The sequence below is a fragment of the Canis lupus genome, chromosome 25 (genome assembly GCF_003254725.2).
Source record: "Canis lupus dingo isolate Sandy chromosome 25, ASM325472v2, whole genome shotgun sequence".
NCBI lineage: Eukaryota > Metazoa > Chordata > Mammalia > Carnivora > Canidae > Canis > Canis lupus.
This window is the reverse complement of record NC_064267.1, coordinates 19,916,421-19,934,145: the sequence shown is the minus strand read 5'-3', so window position 1 is coordinate 19,934,145 and position 17,725 is coordinate 19,916,421. Positions and strand designations below refer to the sequence as shown.

General features: G+C 39.1%; 1 protein-coding gene across 11 annotated transcripts in view; it reads left to right on the top strand.

Moving 5' to 3' along the window:
- Positions 1 to 17,725, top strand: part of LOC112670194 (ankyrin repeat domain-containing protein 26-like) — a 212,535-nt gene that overhangs the window by 87,822 nt on the left and 106,988 nt on the right. For all 11 annotated transcript variants that reach the window (XR_007405833.1, XR_007405834.1, XM_049101118.1 and 8 more), the window contains 5 exons: positions 8,479 to 8,593; positions 8,751 to 8,924; positions 10,423 to 10,529; positions 14,319 to 14,389; positions 17,201 to 17,234. Coding sequence is in view for 9 of the 11 variants with exons in the window: in XM_049101118.1 (XP_048957075.1) it covers positions 8,479 to 8,593; positions 8,751 to 8,924; positions 10,423 to 10,529; positions 14,319 to 14,389; positions 17,201 to 17,234 (501 nt within the window). In the remaining 2 variants the exon portion in view is untranslated. The remainder of the gene's footprint in view (positions 1 to 8,478; positions 8,594 to 8,750; positions 8,925 to 10,422; positions 10,530 to 14,318; positions 14,390 to 17,200; positions 17,235 to 17,725) is intronic.

The window sequence follows — 17,725 nt, the reverse complement described above, 5'->3', positions numbered from 1 at the left end:
AAATGGTTTCTTGTTGTTGTTACCCCTTTGTTTTTGTTCATTGCTCTTCCACCAATGAACATATCTGCCCTGGAACTAGCCACTCTCTCAGAAGGGACCCTAGTGGTCTCCAGAGTTCTGTAGGTCATTCCAGCAGCAATTTCTGAAGACGCAGACCCCCTTAGTTTCTAGGTTGCTCATTCCAAACAAACTTCTTGTCAAATCATGCAACCTACACACACAAAATGGCATTAAATGGCCTCTGAAATAAGTGCCTACACTTCTATCTATGCATTTGTCTTGCTGTAAAAATAGACAACAAACTTCCCAATTTTGCTGGTGCATCTTGTGCAACAGTAGTTTCTGTTAGGTTTGTTGGTCAATTTCTTTTATCTTTTCTTTTCTTTTCTTTCTTTTCTTTTCTTTTCTTTTCTTTTATTTTCTTTCTTTTATTTTTGTTTTCACTTTCCTTTCCTTTCCTTTCCTTTTCCTTTCCTTTCCTTTCCTTTCCCTTCCTTTCCTTTCTCTTCTCTTCTCTTCTTTTCCTTTTCTTCCTTCCTTTCTTTCTCTTTTCTTTTCTTTTCTTTTCTTTTCTTTTCTTTTCTTTTCTTTCCTTTTTTGTTGTTCTATTTGACAGAGAAAAAACAAGGATAAGGAGCAACAAAGGGAGAGGGAGAGGCAGGTTCCCCACCGACCAGGTAGCCTGATATGGGGCTTGATCCCAGGACCCTCAGATCGTGATCTGAGCTTCTGAAGGCAGATGCCTGACTAAGCCCCCACTCCTCCCCTTTTCTAAGCAGGCTATAGTCCCAATATGAGGCTTAAACTCACAACCCCAAGACCAAGAGTTGCATATTCTATCAACTAAGCCAGTCAGGGGCTCCTACTTTGCTTAATCCTTAAAATCATTAACAAATGTAATAGGAATCTGGTGAGTGAGTTTGGGGGTAGCTAGTTTTGTATTAGCTGTTGTCATGGGTTTGCTCCTGCTTTTTTCTATCTGCCTCACCCACAATATCGCGTGTAGTCCAGTTGTAATTAATTAATGGATCAATTACCACCACATTAAAAGAAGTTTCTGTAGACATTCGTATACAGCCTCGGGGTGTGTGTGTGTGTATCACATACACATAAATATGAACAGACTATCCTGTTTGTATTTTACTTGATTTTTTTTTTTTCAACCGCATCATACCATTCTTCATATAGATCTTTCTGGTGAAATCTTTCCCATCCAATCCGTGCCTTCCCTGAGTACCTACGAGAAACTGCCAACTTTTGTTAACAAACATGCAGTTTAAAAAGTGCTTTACTTTCATTACCAAATAAATACACAGATATCAAAAGAGTGACCACTTACAAGTTATAATGGGAAAATATTTCATTAGAAAAAAGAAAAAGCCAGGATATAAACACATCACGAGGTGTATGCAGGATTTACATAAGGGGAAAAAACCTCCTGGAAGCTAAGGAGGGATGTCAAATTAGACTTAAGCGCAAAGGCATAACGTGCATCTAAATACACTGATTCAAGTTGATTGATTCTGTTACCATTAATTCTCTTAACCTAATTAGAAATTCTCTCCATGAATTCTTTAAATTTGGCCATAGTGATTAAAAATTCATCTCAAGTAACGTAGAGGTAAATATTGCCAAGAGAATATTAAAAAAGAGAAGATTAAGAAGGGGAACTATGGACCTGTATTGGATACTAAAACATATGTATAAAGAAGTTAAAATACTAGAGTACTGATTCAAGGTCAGTTGAATCCAGTGTAAAACCCAGAAACAGAAAAACATAACAGAATGTATGATAAAGTGGCATTTTAAGCTAGGTGAGAAAAGATGGATCATTTTTTAAAAATTTTTATTTATTTATGATAGTCACAGAGACAGAGAGAGAGAGAGAGAGAGAGAGAGAGGCAGAGAGACAGGCAGAGGAGAAGAAGCAGGCTCCATGCACCGGGAGCCCGACGTGGGACTCGATCCCGGGTCTCCAGCATCGCGCCCTGGGCCAAAGGCAGGCGCCAAACCGCTGCGCCACCCAGGGATCCTGAGATGGATTATTTAGAAGAAGCAAATAACTATTTTTAAAAACAGTTCTTAAGTGTTGGGGCGCCTGTGTGTGGCTCGGTTGGTTAAGCCTCTGTTTATTTTTATTTTTTGTGTTTGTTGATTTCAGCTCATATTCCTCCGTGTCTCTCTCTCTCTCTCTCTCTCTCTCTCTCTCAGAAAAAAAAAATTCTTTAATGTTGTACCACACTGCAAACTAAATCTTGGATTGATTAAAGATTAAATTGGGGAATAACAGCAAAAAATAAAAATAAAGAAAATGTAAACGTAAGGCTGGGCCAAATCGGAGGATTATGAGGCATGCAGAATTGCGTTTTCATTTCATCTAGGGAATATGAATTGTTCTCCCCTTGTGAGCTTGCACTTGATGATACACATTGCCAAGTCTGACCATGAGAACAGTTTTCTGTTGGCTGCATCTGCTCCATTCCATGGAGACTGACAGGGGTCCCTAGGGATGTGGAAGAGGAATCAACTGAGGGAGAGCATTCGTTAGGGAAGTATTCTGGGGGAACATGCTTTCATGCACTCTAGCCCTAGTCATATATAAATACTACTTTTTTTTTTCTTAAGATTTCATTTATTTATTCACGAGAAACTCAGGAAGAGGGAGAAGCAGGCTCCCTGCGGGGAGTCTCGTGCGGGACTCGATCCCAAAATCCAGGATCAGGACTTGATGAAAGCAGATGCTCAACCACTGAGCCACTCAGGGGCCCGGAAGACTACTTTTCCTCACCCCAGAGTCTTTTGCAAATGTCCCGTAATGCTCAGCCGTCCCGGCAACATTTGAGGGGAAGCCAGCCCAGGTCAAGGGGATCGCGGAGATTTGAGAGGCTTGGGCCTCCTGGGCCATGCGCTTTGGGCACCCTTGGCCATGGGCTCCTTGTGAGCAGGCGAGGGACGCCAGTTTCTGAGGTGCACAGGCGCATTTGTGTTTAGCTGCATTGCTGGGTTACATTTGTTCTGCAGAGAGAGATTTTGAACCCCGGCGCTTGGTCGCTGGGACGTTGCTGCGAGGCCGGCTTGGCTTATCTCCAGCACTAAGTGTTGAGCTCTAGAGGCGGCGAAAAGCTGTGTCTGTGAAGCCTGAAAGCTTTGCGATGAAGACCGTGTTTAGCTTCGGGGGGTAACGGGCGAGCTGCCCTTGGGCTTCAAGATCAGCCCGCGGAGGGCCGGCTCTGGCGGCGTCTGAATGGTACCAAACTCGCCAGCCGGGCCCTGGGTACCACATCCCAGACAGAGGTCTCAGAAAGATCCACAAAGCTGCCAGCGGGGGCAATGCAGCGAAAGTGCAGCAGATTCTGTTGCTGGGGATAAATGACTTGAATGATAGAGACCACATGAACAGGTGATAGGGACTTTGCAGCGGCGGGGAGGAGGCAGGGTGGACGGGGAGAGGCGCTCACCTTGCCGGCCTGAGTCTGGAGAGCTGAGCCCTGGCTGACCACCAGGGCGCTTGGCCATCTTTCTTCTGGTGGCCCCGCAGCAGTAGTTGGTGGAAGCTTACCTGGGGTCCACTCCGGCCCACTGAGCAACAAAATGTCTTCAGCTGCCTTTGGGCCCGTTCATAATTCTCCGTAGGGAGCACTTTACAGACAGTTTTGACGTGATTTAATGGATTTTCAATAGTAGTAGAAACGAAATTAAGGGGACGCCTGGGTGGCTGAGTGGGTGAGCATCTGCCTTTGGTTCAGGTCGTGATCCTGGGTCCTGGGAGCCCCAGTCGGGTTCCTAGCAGGGAGCCTGCATGTCCCTCTGCCTATGTCTCTGCCTCTCTCTCTGTCTGTCTCTCATGAATAAATAAAATCTTAAAAGAAAAACAAATGAAATTAAGTATATATGGTATTTTATTTTTAATGGACATCTTATACGAGTGTTATTAAAGAGTGCATGCTGAGAGAAGTAATTCCCAGAATTACTTTGGATACAGGGCAGTATCTGACTTCTGTGTACAGTTTGTACCTATGTCATTTACTGAGGGACCTTGGAAGGAGATTTGGAATTGGGAAGATGGTTCTGTCTGTGAATAGGAAGTCTCATTTTTCTGAAAATGTGTACTCTTCCCGTGTTTATCAGTATTCCACAACGCAATAGAAACGTTGTGGTTTTAGAAATTTTGAGCTTTTATGTACGGTCTCTGTTCTTTTCATTGTGATAAAATTAAGAAAAATTTTGCAATCACTCCCTATATTGTACACCTGCACCTAATATAATACAATGCTGTATGTTAACAAACTGGAACTAGAATAAAAACTTAAAAAAATTTTTTTATAGAATACCTTCTAGTTATTAAAATGTACCTCAAATTTCTGCAAATTATTCCTTGACTAACAGCTGAAAAGACGGATAAATGAATGGAACACGTAAGAAAATGCCAAACACCTAAGTGTATGTTAAGACTTTATAACTTGATGCTGGTGACATTTCATATTAGTAGGAAAAGGTGAATCATTCATAATGTTGATGACATATCTGCTATTTGGAGAAAACTAGCTAGAATTGTATCTCATAAACATAAGTTCCAGATGGAATACAGATTAAAAATGTTAAATCTGCAAAATACAGTACAAAAGAAGAAAACACGAATGCTTCTGTGCCCGTTTTTTTATGTTGACAAAGACCATTCTAAGAATGACTTTAAAAGCAAGAGTTCGGGCAGCCCAGGTAGCTCAGGGGTATAGCGCCGCCTTCAGCCCAGGGCCTGATCCTGGAGAACCCAGGATTGAGTCCCACGTTGGGCTCCCTACATGGAACCTGCTTCTCCCTCTGCCTGTGTCTCTGCCTCCCTCTCTCCCCCTGTGTCTCTCACAAATAAAGAAAATCTTTAAAAAAATAAATAAATAAAAGCAAGAGTTCTGGAGGTTGATTCAGCCACATAAAAAATTAAAACTCTCTGTATATCAGAAAATAATATAAGAAAAGAATGTCCTTGCAAAATATTTACAACATATGTGTATCAGATAAAAAAAAATGTCTTTGTTTTACAGGGAAGGTATTAAAGGAATGAAATAGGGGGGCCTCTGGGTGGCTCAGTCAGTTGGCTGCTTCCGACTTCCTCTCAGGGTCATGATCTCTGGGTCCTGGGATTCAGCCCCTGGTGAGGCTCCCTAGTCAGTGGGGAGTCTGCTTTTCCCTCGGCCCCTCCCCTCTGCTGGTGCTCTCTCTCTCTGTCAAATAAATTAAAAAAAAAATCTAAAATATAAAAGGAATAAAATCCCATTTTCCATGTGTAAGCTTTGTGAAGATAAAGAATGATGGTACTTATACTCCTGGTTAAAGTTGTTTTTGACTTTTCGGATAGTTCGTTGGTTAAGTCCCAATTGAAAAATATGTATTCCTTTTACCCATGAATTTTATTGATGTAAAGTACGCTTAGTAAATAATTAAAGATAAACAATATGCAATATGCTTTTCTCAGCACTATTTACAATAGCAATGTATTAAGAACTCATCTAATGGCCTGTATAAATTATAGGCAGTGTATCCATAGGCTGGACTACTATGTGACCACTGAATGTGGCAAAGATAATTGATACACATTAACATGCAAAGCTGTACTTTAGTAGATCATTAAATGAGGGGAAAAAATTGTTTTGATGATACAAACACATAAGCAGACAGACAATGGTTTTGTTATAGCCAAAAAGATGTGCAAAATATAAAACTAGTTTTCTTGTTTCTTAAAAAAGAAGTCTCTGATTTCTACAGGAAAAGGTATATAAAAATTCCAACAAAGGTTTATTATCAATGAAGTAATCCAGGAGAACAGCAAGAATATGAATCTTGTTGTAGAGACAAAAAGAATTTCTATTTACTTTTAAGAGGCTTCATTGATTTATTTGAGAGGGAGAAATCAGGCACACAAGCGGCAGGGAGGGGCAGGGGGACAAGCAGAAACCCCGTGGAGCAGGGAGCCTGATGACGTAGGACTTGATCGCAGGACCCCCGAGGTTCATGACTTGAGCCAAAGGCAGATGCCTAACTGAGTCACCCAGGTGCCCCTCTTTCTATTTAAAAAAATTTGATGGGCCAGGATTGGTATTTTCTGACAACCTTTATTTAGCCTCTTCAGAAGTAAGGGGAATATTTTTATGTGTATTGTAGATTTTATTATGCATACATTAAATATATACATACGATTTTGTTATGTATGGCTTTATAACGTGTAATAAGTAAATGATTAATAATTTGTTTTAGTTATTAAATCCTTATGAAAATAAAAAATACAAATGATACTGCCATAGCTTATAGAATTTTTGTTTCCCTCTTCTGAAAAAAAAGTAGCAAATATAAATTTTCATTGCTATTTCAAAAGTATTAGTTTACTTTACAAAAGTTTTCTTTAAAAGTACTGAACTTTCCTGTTGTCTTGGTGGCTGTTTGTTGAGCATCAGACTCTTGATTTTGGCTCTGGTCATGATCTTAGGATTGTGGGGTTGAGCCCCCTGTCGGGCTCCATGTTCAATGGGGAGGCTGCTTGAGATTGTCTCCCTCTCCGTCTGCCCTTCACCACATTCATGCATTCTCTCTTTCTCAAAGAAATAGATAAATCTAATATATCTTTAAATAGATATATTAAATATAGTATATATATTAATAGATAAAAAATCTAATATATCTTTAAGTAGATATATTAAATATAGTATACATATTAATAGATAAAAAAAACTATTGAACTCTCCAAATGTATTTATTCTTCAGTCCATGTATTTCCCAAACAGAACCTGAACACAGGATATGTAGCAGACATAGTCTACTCAGGATCTTTTTCATTCTTAAAAAGACTTCATGTTGCCCCGTATGAGCAAGATGAGAAATCTTATGCATTTAGTTTTTAATGCTTTCATTTTTAAGTAATCTCTTTACCAACGTGGGGCTCGACGTTTAAGGACACATGCTCTACTGACTGAGCCAGCCAGGCAATCTTAAGATGAGAGATTTTATTTTATTTTGTAAATGTTAAAAGATGTATTTATTTTAAAAGGAGAGAGAAGGTCATGGGAGAGGGAAGGGACAGAGGGAGAGAGAGGAACCCAAGCAAACTCCACCCTGAGCATGGAGCCTAATGTGGGGCTCCATCTTACGACCTTGAGATCATCCTGAGCCAAAACCAAAAGTTGGACACTCAATCAACTGAGCCACCCGGGTGCCCCTAAGGTGAGAAATTTTAAATGGAAGTATTAGGACTTAATCTCACGTGAAGCTTTTCCTTGGAACGTCCTGTCAAAGGAAAACATTTCTGAAGATCGGAAATTGTAAAAGATTACCTTTACCTGCCCTTTTGACATTTCGATAATATTAAATACTAATATTGGTAATTGGAAATACTTGATTTCTATGAATCTAAACATTTTCTGTTAATTAAAATGCTTAATAAAATGAGCTTCCCCACCGCCCCCCCCCGCCCCTGAAAAATAAAATGAGCTGTCCCCGTTTATTTGAATCCTGAGTTTCTTTTGGCTTAAACTTCCTTGTAAACTGAAGTAAGAATTACTTAAAAATATCCTTTTGTTATTTTAGTCTCTTTTACCCGTAATGCTTTCAACTACTGAAAATTATTTTAGTTCTTGAACAGTGTAATTCCAAGCATATGACTAGAAGTGCAACAGACCTGTTGAATATGTCATTATTTCATTTAAGGCACCGTAGAGTGTATGATGCCCCACTAGTTATGTACCAAGAAGAAATTTTTAAAAATCATGCCAGCTATAGTTTTAAGACATGTTGAATTAGAAATTGGATTCCAGTGTCAGAGATATTAAAAGGTGACAAAAATGAGCATCTTAGAATCATTGAAATAGAGTATTCTTGCTCATCCTTAAACGTAGCTGCAAAGTAGGCATAATTGGATAATTTTACCTAATTGTAGTGGGTCTTTGTAAGTTGTATTAATAGTTATAATAATACTTGTGCTAGGAACTAGTATTCTAAACACTTTGCATGGATCCTCGCTTAAGGATCACGACAAGAGGTCTTGTGAGATAACTACCTTTTATTTTATTTATTATTACTATTGTTTGGTAACCTCTATAACCAACAGGGGGCTCGAACCCCTGGCTCCCGAGATCGAGTCACATGCTCTTCAGAGTGAGCCAGACAGGTGACCCGAGATAACTATTTTTATGCTCCTTTTGTGGATGAGGAAATTGCGATAATTATAAGTGATAACAATTATGTGACAGAGTGCAAATAGGAATCATACTCAGCTTGAGCTGCCTCCTGAGGTCATGCTCTTCCTAAACAGATAGGCTGCTCTTTCAATAGAGTGGTGAATAATCACTAATAAATACTGTACTTTCTTTAAACGAATAATAATTCTTTGTTTTGGAGTCATGAGAAAAACATGGCTCCTTAAATTATGTGAATTAATTTCGTGTTTTGAAATAGTACAGTGTAATTTCCTGACAATTCCTTTCACTTTCATAGGTCTGCTCTCCACTTGGCCTGTGCCAAAGGCCATGTATATATTGTGCATATCCTGATGTATTTGGAATGTGAGCTCAACCTCCGTGATGAAGAAAACAGGACAGCTCTAATGAAGGTGCGTGGTCACAGCTAAGTCTGCCTGAGATGGATTGGATTGAAGTACTTGGAATGAACATTTGTTGCATTTAAACATAACTCTTTGGTGAAGCCTGTGGCATGTTTACTTCAAATTCCCAGAAATTACATTCTGTTTCTTGGTGTAATGCTTACAGGCTGCACAATTCCAACATGTAGAATGTGCAACTATTGTGCTGGGACAGGGTGCTGATCCAAATATTAAGGACGACGAGGGCAACACCGCTCTCCATTATTCGGTGTTCGAGGAGAACATCTCAATAGCCAAGCAGCTGCTTTTACACAAAGCAGACATAGAGGTCAAAAACAAGGTACAGATCAACTTTTTTTTACAATGTATTTGACATTAGATATGTATCTGTATTTGCAAAAGATTTTATTACGTATTTTCATATATACATACACACACAGAGACCCTGAATTTTATACCTCAGGTCCTGTCATCATGGAAATAACTCCAAAACCAAGGCAGGGGGAGGGCTAGAGAAAATAAGGAGTATGTAAAATCTAAGATCCATCTCCCAGGCCCCCTTCCTCCCCAGTAATAATATTGTCGTATGAGTGCCTGGAAGTAGATGGTGCGCTCAGAGCCCACAAAGGATTGAAGGCCTAAAGGGGAGTGTGGTGATGATGGAGGGTGAGTGCTGTGCAGGGTCTTAGGAAATGGATGCTTCTGGGAATGAATAGGAGACTGTGACCCAGAGGAGTAGCTTGGGTGAGTGTAAATGGGAGGAGAAAGCAGCAGGTTGTAATAGGCCATGGGCGTTCTAGGCCCTAAGGTTCAGAAGCAAGGGATCAGGTCATGACATCCTACAGGGGCATCTACTTGTGCTGGTAGCCAATCTGCCAGCCATGTACCATGGTGAGGTCTCCCATTCCAGAGAGTAGCTCCTGCTCAGCCTATGTAGTTCCTCAGTGGGGTGGTGGGTGTCCATGGGGAGCTGGTGATGACCACATTTGCCAGTCTCCCTGCTCTTTCTTTGATGTGCATTACCTTCAGTGGCTGCTCTTGCAGAAACACTGTTGTGTGCCATAGTTAGGGTTGATTTTTCATATTTGGAAGCTCAAGCATTTCCTGAATGAAAATATTTTGATTTAATTGTCTAAGTTTTCACTTTAAATAATGATACTTTGTATTTTTGAGTATTTCATTTATTTGAGAAAAAGAGAGGATGAGAGAGAGCAAACGCAATTTGGGCTTAAAGGCAGAGGGATGGGAAGAACAGGCCTTCCCACTGAGCCAGGTAGCCTGATGTATGGGTCTTAGATGGTGTGGAATAGTGTATACCATGGTATATATTGTGAGAGAAGCAAAGATTCTTGGTGCCAGACAATGTTTGAAGCGAGTTTGTAGAATGACTGCAGGTAATCTGTTGAAGAGGTAGCGGAGGTCTATTTTTTAATTTTATTTTACTTTTTAAAGAGATTTTATGTTTTTGAGAGAGGCAGCGAGCAAGCAGGAGAGAGAGCACCAGTGGAGGGGAGGGGCAGAGGGAGAGGGAGAAGCTGACTTCTTGCTGCAGAGGGAGCTCAAGGTAGGGCTCCATCCTGAGACCCTGGGATCATGACCTGAGCTCATGAGCTGAAGGCAGATGCTTGACCAACTGAGCCACCCACACTCCCTGAGAAAGCAGTCTTTTAAAAAGAAGGAGCAGGTGGTAAAAACACAGAGGTATGAGAAGGAAGGGGCTAATTTTATTTACTTTCTACAGTATATGTTTTAAGTTTTGAGGAATGTATAGTAATTTTAAAATTTAGCATGCAAATATGTAAATTTATAAATTATAAGTTTTTTTTGCACTTTTACAGGATGGCCTCACACCAGTTTTAATTGCTCTAAAAGCAAACAAAGAGCAAATGGTGAATTTTTTAGTAGGAAAAGGAGCAAGTCTACCTGCAGGGGATAAGGTTAAAAGGTACAATATTTTTTTGTTTTGTTTTATTTTTTAAACCTTAGTATTTTGTCTCGAGTGATAACAATTTCTCATGTCATAAACTTTATCTTAATAAGAGAATTAAGTTATAGTCATATAGTGAAAAATGTCAGGATGTCATCTCTTAGGTAGAAAGCAATTATTCTGACAGGCCAACATGAACAGTGTATAGCAGAATTCATATTTCTTTGTAATACTGATTGATGTCATTTGCAATAGTTTTTTTTGCCATAGGATTTTATATTAGCCAAAAGGGTTTCATATTAATATTATTAGTTTTATAACGGGGACTTCTAACTTGTAGTTTACTTTAAGACACAATTCTGGATATCTGAACTCTTTTATTAATATTTTTTAAGATTCTATTTCATACTTTTCTTTAAAAGATGCATAATAAGCATAAGTAGGAGTTGTTTTTTTTTTGGATGACTCTTTGCTTTATTACTTTTTGTTGAAGAATACTGATGTTGTTAGATGATCCCGAAGTGGTTAATTACCATTACCAGATACTCTGGGTTCATCAGTTTTTATTCTTTTTTATCATTTTCATTTTTAATTGGAATGGATTGAAGGATGAAAGAGAAACATAGGTAAATAGACTCTTCCTTTAATGAGGAGAAATCATAGGTGAGTGATAAAGAGAAAAGATATGGACTTTAGCTTCACAGAAGACTAGGTTTAATTCTTAGCTTGCCTCCTTGCAGGGTATGTGACCTTGGAAACATTACTTACCATCACCAGATACCTTTCCTGATATGAAAAGGAGGATAATAATATATCCTTCAAGAGTGGTTGTGTGTAAATAATATTTTTATATATATATGTGTGTGTATATACGTATATATATATGTGTATATATATATATATATAAAATGTGTGTGTGTATATATATAATGTAATTTAGTGCCTACCACATGCTTAACTTAGCATCATTAATTGCAACTATGACTGTTTTCTTTTCATTAGTGTGAATATTATTACTGTTTTAAGCCTATAGATAGCTTTTATACCGACCTGGCCTCCAGGTGGCTTGGAGGTACAGTGTACCAGTTTAAGGAAAAAATGGGGAATTTTTAAAATGATTTTATTTATTTATTCATGAGAGACACACAGAGAGAGGCAGAGACACAGGCAGAGGGAGAAGCAGGATCTGGAGCTCCAGGATCACGCCCTGAGCCAAAGGCAGACGCTCAACCACTCTGCCACCCAGATGTCGCAGACTGGGGAATTTTTAAAAAAAATCCTTCACCTATTCAGATCAGTGACCTCAGCATAGTTTCTTGCTCATCAAAGGGTTTTACAATAGCAACTTCTACTATAATACCCAAGTGGAACCAGAGGCTTCTTTTTTTGTCCCTTCATTTTAGCCGTGGGGTTAATTTACAAAGATGAACACTTGGACATGTTAGTGGTCAATTCTGTAGCATCATGTGAGATATTACCTTGATGAAGTATATCAGATTAGGTGCTTAAATACTCTTGAGTTCTTAAGGATGAAGTTATCTCTCTGTTATTTTAGAATAGCCCTTATGCTTGCTGTAAAATATGCTGTAAAAGATGAACCATGAAATATAGTCAGTCTTCTCTTTAGGGAGGTTTTCCTAAGATGTATATGGATGGACTGCAGAAGAATATGCTATTATTAATAGTATTAATATGTACGTGTTTACATTAAAATGCTAGTTATTACTGGGATACCTGGGTGGCTCAGCGGTTGAGCATCTGCCTTGGGCACAGGGCATGATCCCGGGGTCTGGGGATCGAGTCCCACATCTGGCTCCCTGTGAGGAGTCTGGTTCTCCCTCTGCTGATGTCTTTGCCTCCTCTCTCTCTCTGTGTGTGTCTCTCATGAATAAATAAATAAAATCTTTTTTAAAAAGTGAAAATAAAACATGCTAGTTATTTCTCAACTGAGGTTTAAAATGTAGTAAAATAGTGTTACTTCCTATGTAACAGCTGAGAAGGTATAATTTGATTCAGGCACTTTAGGATGGCAGTGAGTTAGGGCCTATCATCACCCAGAAATCAAGCAAAAGGCTAGACTAGTTAGAAGTAGCAATGGGTGCAGGATTCTTTATGTCAGTTCTCTTGAGACCTTTATCCTTAGGGATCCTCACTGTATCTGTTTCATTCCAACTATAACCCTTCTGCATGGGGTTCACATAATGTTATAGCTGGGTGCTTCTTTAAAGATATTTATTTATTTATTTATTTATTTATTTATTTATTTATTGAGAGAGAGTGAGCATAAGTGAGGAGGAGGGGTGGAGGGAGAAGGAGAATCCAACACTCTGCTGAGCTGGGAGCCCAACACAGGGCTGGATCCTGAGACCATGACCTGAGCCAAAGGCAGATGCTTAACTGACTGAACTACCCAGGCACCTCAACGTCTGTTTTTACTAACTAGTTACTTGTGTCCTAAGATGTTCAGTTTCACAGAAAACTCTATACTCTTCCTTGTGGGTTATCACCTATACTTTCCCCCTTGAATTTTCCAAGAACCTAAGGATTTCCCTAAGACCAGAGAGGCAGTCCTCTTTTATAAGCCATTTGGATGGAAAAAGGGACATGCTCATCATTCTGTGGTTTCCTTTGATTCTGTTCCTGCAGCATTGCTATTGAAACTGGTTCTGCAGTCCAGTCATGATTGACTTTTGCTAATAGGATGCCCTTACTGATCCTCATTCCTCAGTCCTCATGGTGATCCACACTTAGAATTCAAACGTAAACTTTTTTTTGTTTATTACGTATGCTTATATGCTCAGCTGCTCTTCCAAAGCCACTGGCGTGCTGTTCCGACAGCTGGACCTCCTGGCTTTAGCCCCATACACCCTTCCCTTCACATTCAAAAACTTTACGTGGAAACCATATATTAGCCCAGACCTTCATGATGAATTAACCTTCAAGGATTTTGTTTGTCTTTTCTGCTAGCAGATTTTAGTTGGGACCATTCTAAACTATTAAAGAAGTTCAAATACTACAGGAAGAGACTGGACTTTCCTTTCCCCTTTGTTCCTACATCTGTACTCGAAGCCTGCTTTATTTTTTTTTTAATTTTTTTAAAAGATTTTATTTTTATTTATTCATGGGAATACACAGAGAGGAGGGAGAGAGAGAGAGGCAGAGAAGCAGGCTCCATGCAGGGAGCCTGACGTGGGACTCGATCCTGGGTCTCCAGGATCACATCCTGGGCTGAAGGCAGCGCTAAACCACTGAGCAACCCGGGCTGCCCCCCAAGCCTGCTTTAAATCCTGTGGAATACCTTTTCTTATTAGGTCATGGAAGGTCTCATATTGCCCTTCCCAGAGTTGTGGGCATCACCTTGCCTGAGAGGCCACGTTTTGGGTATAATACCTCATTAAATCCTCCTAACGGCCTTGTAATATAAGATGGTAAGATTCCTGTTTTATAGAGGAAGACTTTGAGTGGAAGAGAAGTGGCTGGTCCAAGAACAAAAAGCTGCTGGTTTTAGAGCTAGGACTTTGGGATTTGAGACACTTTCCATTATGGCAAGCTAACTCTTAGTTTACTGAGCTATAATGCCCTCAATTCATGACTGGTTCACCTTACTTTTGTTTCTCCTTTAATTATAATTAGATACTTAATAAAAAAAGTTTTTAGAACTAACAAATTTGAAGTACCTATGGGGTAATTTAAGTTTTGATGTTAACCCTGATATTGTTTGAAAAATCTTAAGAATTTGATATATCTGGTAAATGTTTTTCATATCAGTATTAAAAAAGTCACATTGTCACTCTTTCTTACACGTAGCAATGACCAACTAATTTCTGAACATGAAGAAGAAATGAAACCTGAAAATTCTTCAGAGAATCATGATCTAGGTACGATTTTTTAGAGTGAATTACTTATGGTGGTCCTAACATAGATGAAGTCAGAGTGAGGCAGTTTTGATAATGAAAGAGCAATGAAAAAACAAAACAAATCCAATGTGTAAATTGCATGGGTATTTGTTTTGTTTCTTAATTTCTTTCTTAATAGTCTAGGATTCAGAATTTGAGAAGTTCTTTTTGGTAATTTAAAATGTGAGGCAGTATTGTCTGAAAAGAAATTCGTTATCTTAGTATTTTTTAGATTTTGTTTCTTTATTCCTAAGAGAGACAGAGAGAGAGGCAGAGGGAGAAGCAGGCTCCATGAGGAAGCCTGATGTGGGACTCAATCCCAGAACCCTGGGATCACAACCTCAACCAGTGAGCCATCCAGGTGCCCTCATTATTAGTTATGATACTTAAAATATCATGTGATATCTTTGTGTAAATAAGAAAAAAAAATATTTAAGTTGGTATGTTTTATGTTTCCTTTATCAACATGTTATAAAAGTTATACTGGTTATACAAATGGATATTTTAACTTTTACAAGTGGATTTCATTTAGTAAATATTATTATAGCGTGATTTGTCTCATTATCCTTAAAACTGGAACTCTGCAATACCTTGCTGGTACTTTACACAAATGGCAAACAATAAGAACTGCAAAACTTAGCTAGTGTGCAGCAATACCAATGAGATTGCTTGATTTTTAAGGTGATTACCTATCCTACAGAAGCCTGTTGAGGAGCACAGGTTATTTTAGATGCTGTTGCATCAACGCAGTCTCACTATTTGTGACTTCACTTCTCTTAAGTCAGAATGTGATATGTTGACTTCATTAGGACAATGTTCTCTCCTGTTCGTTGCATAATACTGTAGTTTTTTGGAAATAAGACACTCTGTTACCATTAGTCAAAAGATGATCATAATAAATATTCGAAAAGGGCAACTTGGGCTCAACAAATTATAAAAGCACAAAAATATTTTTTTTATTAAAAATTTTATTAAAAGCAGTAACAAAGATGTTACCGTTGCTCCCCAGAGGTGGCACCTAGTGCACTGCATGGTCTGAAATGTAGGAAGAAACCTTTAACTTAGTGGATCTCTATCACAGAAATCTTTAGGTTGGCTTTGGTTTTGCAAGTTATAGGAAGCAAAGATGAAATAGAGTTTTGGTCTTTCAAGGTGCTCATAATAGAGCTGTCTTTGTGTTGTGTTTTTTTTAAGATTTTAATTTATTTATTCATGAGAGACAGAGAGAGGCAGAGATACAGGCAGAGGGAGAAGCAGGCTCCATGCAGGGAGCCTGACATGGGACTCAATCCAGAAAGTCGGGGATGAGGGCCTCAGCCAAAGGCAGACACTCAACCGCTGAGTCACCCAGGGGTCCCTGTCTCCTTTCCTGCTTGGCTAATTAGCAACAGCTTCAGGCATATTTTCACATGCCAATATCCACTGACCAGAAGAACTGTGTTTGTCTCTGTGTTTCTTTTATATAGGAAGAAAACTCAGAGGCTTGCAGTAAACTTCCCCTAACATTTTATAGGCTAGGTAACATGACTTGCTTGTTCCTAAACCAGTCACTGGTAAATCATGTACTATGATTAGCTTAGAATAATCATTTCTCCTTTTGCAGGTGGGGTGAGACCACATTCTTTGTATATTGGGACAATAAATATCCAAATAAAGCTGTGGTTCTCCAGCAAGAATAAAGAATATGGAATGGCTGTTGGGGAGGGAGCCAGCAGGGATTGATTGGAGAATTTGAAACAGAAGAGTTATCAGATTAGATTTGAATTAGGGCCCTTTGGCTATGGCATAAAATGGGGCTCACCAAGCTTTTCTTAAAAGGGCCAGATAGTGAATATTTTAGGCCCTGGGGTCTCACACTCTACCATTGTAGTGTGAAAGTAGCCATAGCAATATGTATTGAGATAGATGTGACTGTGCTCCATTAAAACTTTATTTACAGAAACAGATGGCAGGTTGGATTTGGCCTGTGGCCATAGTTTGCAGGCGTCTCGTGTGGAGGATAGATTGAAGAATACCAAGTTAAAGATACTGGAAGACAAAGGAAGCTTTTATTTCCTTAGCCAAGTATCAGTCCATTTTGAAATTTTCGGCCCTCTCTACTGAACAAGTCAGGAGGCTCAATTCATTCCATTTAAAATGTTCTTTTTTTCTAGGCCTTATGTCTTTCTCTAGAAAAGATTTTAAGAAGAGTTTATTTATTTGAGAGACAGACAGCACAAGCGAGGTGGAAGGGCAGAGGGAGAGAGAAAAGCAGACTCCCTGAGGGTCTCCACCCAGGACCCCGAGATTGTGACCGGAGCCGAGCCAAACTTTGTGATGAGGTGTTTCATCCTGAACTTAGCAGTCTCTACTGAGGAGCTGAAGAAGTTCCGTTGTGCTACAGCCAAATATGTGTAGTCTGTTTTAACTGCTCCTACTAGTGGAAGTCCAGGAAAATCATGCTATTTAAGTTTGCCATTGTCACTTTATGATAATGATTCTGCTAATGATACCATTTCCTGTCAGTCTCATAGGGTTTGGTTACAATAATGGTAACCATTAGAAACATCCACTTGTATGTACCACATTCTGATAACTAGAATTCTTTTCTTGCATTTGGTAAATAAAGAGAAAATGAGATTTCTTAATGCATTAACTGCCTACCAATAGTACAGTTAATATCCACTGTAGTGTGGTTTCTAGGTGTGGTCCCAAAGGAATACTTTTTAACCAATCATCATCGGTCTTACACTTTTAATATTCTGTATTTTTCTATTGTTGACTTAAAATGTATTTTGCTGCTTTCTTTACTAGTGGCTGAGAAGTCTGAAGAAGACTCCATAAGCAGGTAGGACTTTTATGGATTTTTAAAAACGATGTGGTAACTAAGGGAGTGAAGAGGAAAGGATTTGTTGAGTGTTGTCTTCTGGGCTAGACACTATATTATGTGCTTAATACGTATTACTTACATAGTCATTGCAATAGTTTCACCAAGGAGCTGTGCTGTTATAGCCTACTTTTTATTAACTAGTCAGCTGTAGTTCAGGGAGGTGGATTAATTGACCCAGGATTCCATAGTTAATGAGTAGCAGACCCATGATTTGAATGGTAGCTCTGTGTGGCTCCCACATACATTTTTTGCCCCTCAGCAGCACTGGAATTAAGATACAGATCTTAGATCATCCCAGAATGTCAAATTTCATGTTAACTCTGAAATAGAGTTTTCTTAAGAACCAGGCAAGTCCAAGAATTCTCCTAATACATTTGACACAACTAGTGATAGCTAGAGGTAATTATTGCGGTGGGAACTAGTTTCTGGTTTTTACTGTCAAAGATTTT